Genomic DNA, 13,366 nt, shown 5'->3' with positions numbered 1-13,366 from the left:
GTCGGTTTGTAGTAGATGTCCGTGTTGATTCGGTCGCCTGAGATAGAAATAGAAAGGTCGAGGAAAGGGAGGGAGGAATCTGAGACTGTCCAGGTGAATTTGAGGTCGGGGTGGAAGGTGTTGGTGAAGTGGATGAACTGTTCAACCTCCTCGTGGGAGCGTGTTTAAAAAATGAGCCCAATCTACTCCATTTCCATCATTTGGTCCATAGCCCTGCAGGTTACAGCATTGAGTTGTATATCAAGACCCCTTTTAAGTAAGTCAAAAGTTTCTGCCTCTAGTCCCTTTCAGGCTGTGAATCCCAAGTCCTCACCTTTGGCTGAAAAATGGTTTCCTCATCTTCCTTCTCACCCTTCGAACATTAATTTTGAATTGTAGCCTCTTGTTCTCTGATCTCTCCACTAAAAAACATGAACTCTTTCCATCCATGTAGTTCAAGCTCCTCACAACCTTGTACATCTCAAACAGATTTCCTGTCAGCCTCCTCAGTTCCAATTGAAAACAATCCCAGCCCACCCAATATTTCCTCATACCTGCATTTTTCTAGTTCTGGTAACATCCTTGTAAATCTCCTTTGTAACCCCTATGGTGCTTTCCTTTTTCTTGTGCTACATCCTTTCTATAATGAAATGAGCAGAGTCACACACAGTTCTCAAGTCATGGTCGAGCTCGTATATTCTAGAGCCTCAGCGTAAATTCCCCGCCGTGTGTTCTGTACCTCAGCTAAATAGTCTCCCTTCAAGAGACTACATATGGTAGAAGCATATGTAGATTGGACATTGGCAGAAAACTTCTTCTAAAGTATATGTAATCTATATCCAGAAATAGTACATGCCATTTTGGATGGGGAATAGTGTACATTGAGAAATCAGTATTGATTAATTGATTAGTTGATAATTGGATGAAAGGACGGGGGCATTCTGGCGAAGTTTGCCGATGACACAAAGTTAGGTAGACAGGTGGGAGGCTGCAGAAAGATTTAGACAGTTTAGAAGAATGGTCCGGGAAATGGCTGATGAAATTCGACGTGAGCAAGTGTGAGGTCTTGCATTTTGGAAAAAAGAATACAGGTATGGACTATTTTGTAAACGGTGAGAAAATTCATAAAGCCAAAGTACAAAGGGATCTGGGAGTGCTAGTCCAGGATTCTCTAATGGTTGATTTGCAGGTTGAGTCCATGATTAAGAAAGCAAATGTAATGTTGTTGTTTATCTCAAGAGGGTTGGAATATAGAAGCAATGATGTGCTTCTGGGACTTTATAATGCTCTAGTTAGGCACCATTTAGAATACTGTATCCAGTTTTGGGCCCCACACCTCAGGAAGGACATACTGGCACTGGAGCGTGTCCAGCGGAGATTCACACCGATGATCCCTGGAATGGTCGGCCTAATATATGATGATCAGCTGACGATCCTGGGATTGTATTCATTAGAGTTTAGAATGTTGTGGGAAGATCTAATAGAAACTTACAAGATAATGTATGGCTTAGAAAGGGTGGACACTGGGAAGTTATTTATCATTAGGCGAGGAGACTAGGACCCGTGGGCATAGCCTTAAAATTAGACGGTCAATTTAGAACAGAAATTAGGAGACATTTCTTCAGCCAGAGTGTGGTGGGCCTGTGGAATTCATTGCCACAGAGCGCAGTGGAGGCCGGGACGTTGGGTGTCTTCAAGGCAGAGATTGATAAATTCTTGATCTCGCAAGGAATTAAAGGCTACAGAAAAAGTGCGGGTAAGTGGAATTGAAACACCCATCAGCCATGATTGAATGGCGGAGTGGACCAATGGGCTGAATGGCCTTGCTTCCACTCCTATGTCTTATGGTCTTATGACCGAATAAAAATAAAATACTGCAGATGGTAGAAATCTAAAATAAAAGCAGAAAGCATTGGAGAAACTCAGATCTGGCAGCATCTGTATAAAGAGGAAGAGAACTAATCCTAAGCGCCAAAGAAGTGTCATATTGGACTCAAAATGTTAACTCTGTTTCTGTCTCTACAGATGCTCCCTGACCTGCTGAGTTTTTCCAGCATTTTCTGTTTCTTTTCTTTAATTGAAATGTAGTGCTACAGTGTAATGTGATGTCAGAATGGGTCACCATACAGATAGAGGAGAAATTTTCCAGAGAAATCTGCCTGGACTAATCCTGTAAAATACCTCCTGAGGAATGGCCCATCAATTGCCCTGGTCCTGACTGATTCATGTATCTGACATTTTTAAGAAACATCTGAAGCAGAGTTAGTGGCCCCAAAACATTAATTCTGCTTTCTCTCCACAGATACTGTTAGACCTGCTGAGTTTTTGCAACAATTTTCCTCCTGATTATCAGCGTCCATAGTTCTTATTTTTCAATATTTAAATTAATGTTTCTGTATGCAGTGCAATAGCTGGTTTCCGCAGTGGAAAGCTGGATGGAGAAGATCAACGACTTAATTACCAATTTGTATTGAGTTGATATGTAACATGATCCAAGCGATTTTAATGCTGTCTCCAATGTGTTTAAACCACTAAAAGGATTCCTGCTCCTGATCACTGTTTATAGTCTCCTGCAGGAAAAGCAAATATGTTCTCATTTGGAGAATGCAGCTTGGGGTTCCACAGGCAAATAGCTTGCCAGCTTGTACTGTGATAATCCGCATGTTGAGGATAAATACAGTAGTTGGGTTAGATGTTAGAGGGTGACCTGTGCCTCTTGAGAAGGGAAGAAGATTGACAGAGAAAATAAGCACGAGAAGTCTAGTTTTTGTTTGGTTCTCTCTTGGCCCTAGGAGTTTCCCCTTCTTCATTTTGATGGATTTGAAGAAGATTACGTGAATATATTGGGATTTTCCATCACCAACCCAGATCATCCACAGTATAATGACTTTGTCCACAGTCTGAACAAATCCTGGCAAGAAAACTGTGCACATGTAACTTATCCTGGAGCAGCAGTAAGTATCTCACCTAATGCAAATTGAACTGGGTTAAAGTTTAATGCATAAATAACACTTAGTTTGAAATCAGTTAATTAAAATATATGCATGACTTCCTTGTTTTCATTTCATGTACCCAAAAATGTTTATTTCTTGCCTGATTTTCTAAAGAAGACTTTTCCTTGGTGCTACTGATAGAATCAATGCAAATCTGGACCACTCCTAAATATATTCTCCAAATGAGTGGGATTAACAGTTATCCTGGTCAGATTGATTTATACACAGCGTTTTGTTAAATATATATTTCACTTCCCAGTAAGACAGCTGATGACTGTAGTGTAAGACATTCCAGACCAACATATCCTGCAGGTATGCTCATTGATTGGATTTGATGGTATTCTTGATCTTGAGCCCCTGTTCCTCCCTAATATAGGCTTTTTCTTTAATTCAATCATGGGGTGCGGGCATCATTGGCTGGACCAACATTTATTGCCTGTCCCTAGTCGCCCTTGAGGAAGTGGCGGTGAGCTGTCATCGTGAACTATTTACAATCCACATGTTATAGGCTGACCACAATACCATTAGAGAGTTCCAGAACTTTGATCCAGCAACCACTGAAGAAATGACAATATATTTCCAAATTAGGTGAGTGAGTGACTTGGGGGAGGCCTTGCAGGTTGGGGTGTTCCCATTTATCTGTTGCCCTTGTTCTTTTAGGTGGAAATAGTCATGGGTTTGTTGACTAAGGAGCCTTAGAGACTTTCATTATTAATGAGTAGGGGAAATTGGAAAAGAGAAAAAGCCAACTAAAAATATGATAACAGATGGTAAGAGTTTTTAATCAATATTTAATGAATTAATTAAGAAAATGTGTGTTGGTCTATTAGAAGAGGACACTGGAGAATTAATCATGGAAACTAAGGCAATAGCAGAATTTAGAAAGGCAAGAGGTGATTTGATTGAAATGTGCAGGATACTGAGGGGTCTGAGTAGCTTCGATGTGGAGAGGATGTTTCCTTTCAAAAGCCAATTATCAACTAAGGGTCTCTGATTTAATATAAGCAGCTGCCTATTTAAAACAGAAATGAGGTGATTTTTTTTTCCACAGAAGAATCTTTGGAACTCTCTTTGTCAAAATGCAGTGGAAGTGCTCTTTGATGGACAACTCTTCAGGCCAGTGAGGGTATCTTCACTTCCTCATCAATTTTGTTATAATAGCATTCCAGAGCTCCTTCAGCCTCAACTTCAGTTTGAGCTGTCTGTCCTAACTTATTTAACCTTAGATTTGCTTACTGGACCTTGATTAACCAAGACAAGCCAAACACTTCTCTTGAATTACACTGATTCTTAAATAGAATTTCAGCTGCTGTAACACCTACTCAGAGTATTTCTTTGACCTCTGGTGATGGTTTTTGTTTAGCCATTGCTCTGGTCTCTACATAGAATGGAAAAAATACCCAGAACCTGTTCCTATAACAATCCCGTTTCTTTAACCTCACACAGACTTGTGGGATTATAGGAAAAAATATAACTTTCACTCCTGCCAAATCATTCCCCAAGAGTAAATCAACTTCATTGACATTGGAATTTAGAGGAATCAGAGATGACTTTATTGATATAAACAAGATTCTTAGGGGGCGTGTTAGGGTGGATGCAGAGTGTGTGTCTTGGACCAGAGGGCAGAACCTCAGAGTAAGAGATTTTCTATTCAAAACTGAGATAGGGAGGAATTTCTTCTCTGAGGATTCTAAATCTGTGGAATTTGTTATTGTAGAGATTAGGTTGTTAAATATATTCAAGGCAAAGGCAGAAAGATTTTTCATCAGTAAGGGAATGGAGGCTTATATAGTAAAAGCATGAAAGTGTAGGGGAGGATTATCAGATCGACCATGATCTTATTGAATGGCAGGTTAGCCTCAATGGGCCAAATAGCCTACATCTACAATTGCGTCTTATGGTCTTATGTGCCTCCAACAACCACAACCATCTTCCTATGTGCCACGTATGACTCCAACAAGCTGACAGCTTTCCCCCATTTCCCATTGATTCCAGTTTTGCTCTGGCTCCTTGATGCCACACTCAGTCAAATGCGCCCTGATGTCAAATGCTGTCTCTGTCACTTCACCTCTGGAATTCAGCTCTTTGTCCATGTTGAAAACAAAGCTCCAGTGAGGTCAGGAGGTGAGTGACCTTAGTGGCACCCAAATTCAGTGTCAGTGAGCATGTTATTTCTTTGCATGTGCTGCTTAATAACATTGTCAATAAGACCTTGCATTACTTTGAGGAAAATTGAGAGTAGACTGATAAAGCAATAATTAGCTGGGTTAGATTTGTCTTGCTTTTTCTACTACTTTTTCACAGTTTTAGTATTGTTGTAACTATACTGGAAGAGTGTCACCAGGGGTATGGCTAGTTCTGGAGCACAAGTTTTCAGTACTTTTGCTGGCATGTTGTCAGAACCCATGGCCTTGCAGAATCCAGTGTTTTCAGACATTTCTTGATATGATGTGCAATGATTTGAATTTGTTGAAGACTGTCAGCTCTAAGGCTGGAGACTTCAAGAGGAGGCCCAGATGGATCATGCACTCAGCATTTCTGATTGAAGATTGTTGCAAATGCAGCTAGTGTTGGGACTTGGGTTGCTACTCTCACCTACCAACTTCTATCACTCAATAAAGTCTGGTCAGTTTAAAAGTAAGTATTTAACTGTAGGTGAGTGCACACAAACTAGGAACAGGAGTGGTCCATTTGGCCCATTGAGCCTGTTCCACCACTCAACATGATCATGGCTGATTCTCTATCTCAATGCCATACTCCCACTCTCTGTCCATTTCCCCTTGACACACTTAGCCTCTAGAAATCCATTTCTCTCTTAAACAAATTCAGTGATTTGATTTTTACTACTTTCTACATTAGAGAATTCCAAAGGTTCACTACCTCCTTTAGTGAAGAAATTTCTCCTAATCTCTGTTTTAAATGGCCTATCTATTTCCTAGAGCAAGACCCTTCTTCTGGACATGCGAGTCAAGGGAATCATCATCCCTACATCAAGCCTGACCGATGTATTTTATATATTTGAATGAGATCCACTCTCAGTCTAACTCCAATGAATACACAGACGATAAACACAATTTCTTCTCATAGGATAGCCCTATGATTCCAGGAATTGAGTTCTAAATTGGAGGAAGGTCAATTTTGACAATATTAGGCAAGAAGCTTCAAAAGTTGATTGGGGGCAAATGTTCACAGGTAAAGGGATGGTTAGAAAATGGGAAGCCTTCAAAAATGAGATAACGAGAGTCCACTGACAGTATTTTCCTGTTACGATGAAAGGCAAGGCTGGTAGGGGTCGGGAATGCTGCATGACTCAAAAATGTGAAGGTTTGGTTACGAAAATGTAGAAAACATATGTCAGGTATAGACAGCAGAGATCGAGTGAATCCTTACAATATAAAGACAGTAGGAGAATACTTAAGAGGGAAATCAAGAGGGCAAAAAGGAGGCATGAGATAGCTTTGGCAAATAGGGTTAAGGAGAATCTGAAGGGATTTTATAAATACATGAAAGACAAAAGCCTAACGAGAGAGAGAATAGGGCCCCTCAAAGATCAGCAAGGCAGCCTATGCTGGAACCGCAGGAGATGGGGGTGATATTAAATGAGTATTTTGCGTCAGTGTTTACTGTGGAGAAGGACATGGAAGACATAGAATGTGGGGAAATAGATAGTGACATCTTGAAAAATGCCTATATTACAGAGAGGGGGCTAGATGTCTTAAAACGCATGAAGATGGATAAATCCCCAGGACCTGATCAGGTATACCCTTGAACTCTGGGAAGCTAGGGAAGTGATTGCTGGGCCTCTTGTTGAGATATTTGTATCATCATTAGTCACAGGTGAGGTGCCAGAAGACTGGAGGTTGGCTAATGTGGTGCCACTATTTAAGAAAGGTGGTAAGGAAAAGCCAGGGAACTATAGACTGGTGAGCCTGATATCGGTGGTGGACAAGTTAGTGGAGGGAATCCTGAGGGACAGGATTTATGTGTATTTGGAAAGGCAAGGACTGATTAGGGATAGTCAACATGGCTTTGTGTGTGGGAAATCATGTCTCACTAAGTTAATTGAGTTTTTTTGAAGAAGTAATGAGCAATGACTGTGATCTATATGGACTTCAGTAAGGTGTTCGACAAGATTCCTAATGGTAAACTGGTTAGCAAGGTTAGATCTCGTGAAATACAGGGAGAACTAGCCATTTGGATACAGAAGTGGCTCAAAGGTAGAAGACAGAGGGTTGTGGTTCTCATTTGTATAAATGATTTAGATGTGAGCAAAGGAGGTATAGTTAGTAAGTTTGCAGATGTCAACAAAATTGGAGGTGTAGTGGACAGGGAAGAAGGTTACCTCAGAGTATAATGGGACATTGATCAGGTGGGCCAATGGGCTGAGAAGTGGCAGATGGAGTTTAATTTAGATAAGTGTGACGTACTGCATTTTGGAAAGGCAAATCAGAGCAGGACTTATACACTTAATGGTAAGGCCCTGGGGAGAGTTGCTGAAAAAAAAGTCCTTGGAGTGCAGATTCATAGTTCCTTGGAAGGGAAGTCTCAGGTAGGTAGGATAGTGAAGAAAGTGTTTGGTATGCTTTCCTTTATTGGTAAGTGCATTGAGTACAGGAGTTGGGAGGTCATGTTGCGACTATACAGGATATTGGTTAGGCCACTTTTAGAATATTGTGTGCAATTTTGGTCTCCTTCCTATTAGGAAAAATGTTGTCAAACTTGAAATGGTTCAGAAAAGATTTGCAAGGATGTTGCCAGGGTCAGAGGGTTTGAGCTATAGGGAGAGGCTGAATAGGCTGTGGCTGTTTTCCCTGGAGCATCGGAGGCTGAGGGGTGACCCTATAGGGATTCATAAAATCATGAGGGACATGGAAAGGGTAAATAGACAAGGTCTTTTCCCTGGGTTTGGGGAGTCCAGAAGTAGAGGGCATAGATTTAGGATGAGAGGTGAAAAATTTAAAAGGGACCTAAGGGGCAACTTTTTCACACAAAGGGTGATACATGTGTGGATTGAGATGCTAGAGGAAGTGGTGGAGGCTGGTACAAATACAGCATTTAGAAGGCATTTGGATGGATATATCAATAGGAAGGGTTTGGAGGGATATGGGCCAAGTGCTGGCAAGTGGGACTGGATCAGCTTGGGATATCTAATTGGCATCGACCAGTTCGACTGATGGGTCTGTTTCTGGGCTGTACGTCTCTCAGACTCTATGACTGTCTGTCATTCTGGTGAACCGTCACTACACTCCCTCTCTGACAAGTACAACTTTTCTGGAAACCAAATCTGCACACAGTACTCCTTGTATAGTCTTACTAAAGCCATGTATAGCTGGCAAAGTTTGATCAAGGATAGTTAACATGGCTTTGTCAGAAGGATGTCGTACCTGGGAAATTAGATTGAATTTTGAGGAGGTGTACATGAAGGTAGTGCAATTGATGTAGTTTATATAGATTTCAGCAAAGCCTTTGATAAGGCCCAACAAGGGAGACTGATTAAAAAAAAGGTAAAAGCACATGGAATCCAGGGTAATTTGGCAAGTTGGATTCAAAATTGGCTAAGTGGTAGGAAACAGAGGGTGGTGGTAGAAGGCTGTGTGATTGAAGTCCAGTGGTGTACCACAGGGATCAGTGCTTGAACCCTTATTGATCATAATGTATATAAATGATATTTTTTTAAAAAGGAACATGGTGGCCATAGAGTTATAGAAAGTCCTACAGCATGCAGAAAAGCCCTTCAACCAAAATTGGTCCATGCCGACCAAAATGTCCATCCACACTAACCCCGTTTTCCCTGCACTTGGCCCATATCCTTCTAAACCTTTTCTATCCATATATTTGTCCAGATGCCTTTTAAATACTATTAATGCACCCGCCTTAACCACTTCTGCGGACAACTCATTCCATATGCATACCACCCTCTGTGTAAAAAAAGAAAGTTGTCCCTCAGGTTCCCATTTATTCTTTTCCCTCTTACCTTAAATTGATGCCCTCTAGTCCTCAATTCCCTAACCCTGGAAAAAAGACTGAGTACATTCATACTGCCCATGCCACTCATGATCTTTTTTACTTAGAACATAAAACAGTACAGGACATACAGGCCCTTCAGCTCTCAATGTTGTGCCGACCTTTTATCCGACTCTAAGATCAAACTAACCTTTCTTCCATGTGCCTTTCAAGAGTCGCTTAAATATCCCTAATGTATCTGACTGTACTACCACTGCTGGCAGTGCATTCCATGCACCACCAACCTCTGACATCTTCCTTAAACCTTCCTTAAAATTATGACACCTTGTGATAGCCATTTCCACCCTGGGAAAAAGTATCTGGCCATCCATTCTGTCTACGCCTCTCATCATCTTGTACACCTCTATCAAGTCACCTCTCATCCTTCTTTGCTCCAATGAGAAAAGCCCTAGCTCCCTCAACCTTTCTTCATAAGACATGACCTCCAGTCCATACAGTATCCTGGTAAAACTCCTCTGCACCTTCTCTAAAGCTTCCACATCCTTCCTATAACAAGGAGACCATAACTGAACGTAATATTCCAAGTGTGGTCTAACCAGGGCTCTAAAGAGCTTGTTACAACAAGGGGTAAACCCTCCTGCTAAATTTAAAACCAACAACACAGAAAAGATTTACCCTGTGCAGTAATCAGTAAAAAGACAAATGGCCAAGAACTATTTAAAGTAAATATTAACAACTTTATTTCTTAAAGTATAAAAGAGAATAATTAACTTACCACTATTTACAATTTCTTCCTCTGACCTATATTTTACCATCCCTTCTATAATACTAGTCTGATAAAACTCCCAATTAAGATTTACAAAACCATACTTCTAATCTCAAAACCAGGCAGCTTTCATTCTTCTATTCGGATCTTCCTGTGTTTTCTTTTCTTTTTCTTAGAAATTTCTGCGTCACAGGTTACTGATCAAAAAGATATTTTTGGGAGAGCTATTTTCAGGCAGTCTGTTTACATGCTAGGCCTCGCAGTTCTTCTCTCAACTGTTCAATTTTCCCCAGTCTTATACCCCCACCACCCACCACCCCCGCCCCACCCCCAAAGCATTGGATTGTGTCATTGGGCTTTTAAGATTGTCAACATACTAAATTCAAACTGGACTGGAGTTTGATATTTTTTGAGGTATAGTTTATTGGCTGAATTCAAATTTGTTTTTGTCTCCAGGCAACGAGCTAATCAAGTTTCTCGAGCAAGTGTTACATTGTTGCCTTATTGAGAATACTTGGTGCTGTTTCTGGTAGTTCTGCTGCTTTTAACTTCCTTAAAGTACAGCTACGTCTTCTTAACAAGCTGCAGCATAACCTTATGGCTCTTAAACCCAATCCCCCTGCTAATGAAAGCCAACACACCATATACCTTCTTGACAACCCTATCAACTTGGGTGGCAACTTTGAGAAACCTATGGACATGGACCCCAAAATCTCTCTGTTCCTCCACATGGTCAAGAATCCTGCCTTTAACCCTGTGTTCTACATTCAAATTCAACTTTCCAGAGTGAATCACTTCACACTTTTCCAGGTTGAACTCCATCTGCCACTTCTCAGCCCAGTTCTGCATCCTGTCAATGTCCCATTGCAACTTACAACGGCTTTCCACACTATCCGCAACTCCACCAATCTTTGTGTCATCAGCAAACTTACTAACCCATCCTTCCACTTCCTCATCCAAGTCCTTTATGAAAATCACAAAGAGCAGAGGTCCTCGAACCAATTCCTCCAGGCTGAATACTTTCCATCTACCACCACCCTCTGTCTTCTATGGGCCAAACAATTCTGTATCCAGACAGGTTTCCCTATATCCCATGCCTCCTTACTTTCTGAATGAGCCTAGCATGGGGAACCTTATTAAACACCTTGCTAAAATCCATATAAATCATATTTACTGCTCTTCCTTCATCAATGTGTTTTGTTATATCCTCAAAGAATTCAATATGGCTTGTGAGGCATGACCTACCCCTCACAAAGCTATGCTGACTAACGCTAATCAAACTATGGTTTCCCAAATAATCAAAAATCCTGTCTATCAGAATCCTCTTCAATATTTTGCCCACCACAGATGTGAGACTGGCTGGTATGTAATTCACAGGGTTATCCCTATTTTCTTGAACAAGGGAATAACATTTGCCAAACTCCAATCATCTGGCACTACTCCAGTGGACAGTGAGGATGCAAAGATCATCACCAAAGGCACAACAATCTCTTCCCTCACTTCCTGTAGGAACCGAGTGTACATCTCATCTGGCCCAGGGGATTTATCTGTCCTCATGAACGTCAAAATTTTCAGCACATTCTCCTTCTTAACAGCAACCTGTTCTAACACATCAGCCTGTTTTACGCTATCCTCAGAAACAACAGGGTCCCACTCGGTCATGAAAACTGAAGCAAAGTATTCATTGGGGACCTTCCCGACCTCCTCTGACTCCAAGTGCAACATCTCTCCACTATCCTTGATCACTCTGGCCATCCTTTTGTTCCTCACATAAGTGTGGAATGCCTTGGGGTTTTCCTTAAACCTACCCGCTAAAGCTTTTCATGCCCCCTTCTAGCTCTCCTAAGTCCATTCTTCAGTTCCTTCCTGGTTACCTTGTAACCCTGTAAAGCCTGTCTGCTACGTGCTTCCTCAATCTTAAGCTTCCTTCATCCTGACTAGATGTTCCACATCCCTTGTCACCATGTTTTCTTTGCCTCAGTGGAACAAGCCTGTCCAACACTATCAGCAAGTGTTCCCTAAACAACCTCCACATTTCTGTTCTGCATTTCCCTGAGAACATCTGTTCCCAATTTAGATGCCCCAGTACCTGCCCAATAGCATTGTAGTTCCCCCTCCCCCAATTAAATACTTGACCATACAGTCTGCTCCTGTCCTTCTTCATGAGTATGGTAAAGATCATGGAGTTGTGATTACTATCACTGAAATGCTGTCCCATCGAGAGATCTGATTAGTGACCTGGTTCATTGCTGACAACCAAATCCAATATGGCCTCCCCTCCATTCGGCCTATCAACTTATTGTGTCAGAAACTCATCCTGGACACACCTGGCAGGAACTGCTCCAGCCAAACTCTCTGAATTAAGGAGGTTCCAATCAATATTAGGGGAGTTAGTCACCTATCGCAGCAACCCTGTTACTTCTACACCTTTCCAAAAACTACCTCCAAAATCTGCTCCTCCAAGTCTCTGTTGCTATTAGGGGCCCTGTAGAAACTCCCAACAAAGTGATTGCTCCTTTTCTGTTTCTGACTTCCACCCATAATGACTCTTTAGTTGAACCCTCCTTGACAATTTCCCTTTCTGCAACTGTGATACTATCCCTGATTAGCAATGGCACGCCTCCACCTCTTTTTCCTCCCCCTCCCACTCAATTTGAAACATCTACAACCTGGAACATCCAACATCCATTCCTGACCCTGTGAACGCCAAGTCTCCGTAATGACCACAACATCATAGTTCCAAGTACTGATCCATGCTCTGAGTTTGTCACCCTTATTCCTGATACTTCTTGCAATAAAATAAACACTTCAACCCATCACACTGGCTGCATGTTTGCCCTTTCCAGTGCCTATCCCTCCCACAGACTCTCTGCATGCTGTATCTGGCTGCTCACAACCCTCTTCACCATCTGATCCATAGATCAGGTTCCCAACCCCTGCCAATCTGGTTTAAGCCCTCCCTAGGAGTCTAGCAAATATCCCAACCAGGATATTGGTGCAGGTGCAACCCATCCTTCTTGTACAGATCCCACCTTCCCCAAAAGGTATCCCAATGATCCACGTATCTGAAGCCCTCCCTCCTACACCAGCCCTGCAGCCACATGTTCATCTGCTCTCGCTCTCTATTCCTAGTCTCACTAGCACTTGTCCCTTTTGTTACAATATGGGGTGAACCCCCTCTGTTGATTGAAACAAAGACCCAGAAAAGCTCACCTCACCTTGTCTCATAATCTGTTAAAATATGAATGACAGAGAACTCCCAAATTCCACTATTTAAAGAAAATAATATCAATTTATTCCTTAACTCTAAACGTGAACATGAGACAACAACAATTGAAAACTCTAAGCTCCCCCCCTTTCTCTTAACTGCTTATTATCTGCCTCCAACTCTATAACAGTATTCCATTCCAATATAAAAAACTTACTAAATTTACATCAACTTAATTTCAAAACCATTCAGCAGCTGTCGTCTCTGGTCTCTTTCTTCTTTTGGCCAAATATCTCCCCGGGTCACAGGGTCATAGAGTCATAGAGATGTACAGCATGGAAACAGACCCTTCGGTCAAACCCGTCCATGCCGACCAGATATCCCAACCCAATCTCGTCCCACCTGCCAGCACCCGGCCCATATCCCTCCAAACCCTTCCTATTCATATACCCATCC

At 41.7% G+C, this 13,366-nt stretch overlaps 1 protein-coding gene across 3 annotated transcripts in view; it reads left to right on the top strand.

Annotated features, from left to right (window-relative positions):
• The window catches only part of grik4 (glutamate receptor, ionotropic, kainate 4), a 189,578-nt gene that overhangs the window by 112,546 nt on the left and 63,666 nt on the right, over positions 1 to 13,366 (top strand). For all 3 annotated transcript variants that reach the window (XM_043676445.1, XM_043676447.1, XM_043676446.1), the window contains exon 8: positions 2,772 to 2,933. In XM_043676445.1, coding sequence (XP_043532380.1) covers positions 2,772 to 2,933 — 162 coding nt within the window. The remainder of the gene's footprint in view (positions 1 to 2,771; positions 2,934 to 13,366) is intronic.

Source organism: Chiloscyllium plagiosum, chromosome 35 (assembly GCF_004010195.1).
Source record: "Chiloscyllium plagiosum isolate BGI_BamShark_2017 chromosome 35, ASM401019v2, whole genome shotgun sequence".
In the NCBI taxonomy this organism is placed as follows: Eukaryota; Metazoa; Chordata; class Chondrichthyes; order Orectolobiformes; family Hemiscylliidae; genus Chiloscyllium; species Chiloscyllium plagiosum.
This window is presented reverse-complemented; position numbering and strand designations above follow the sequence as displayed.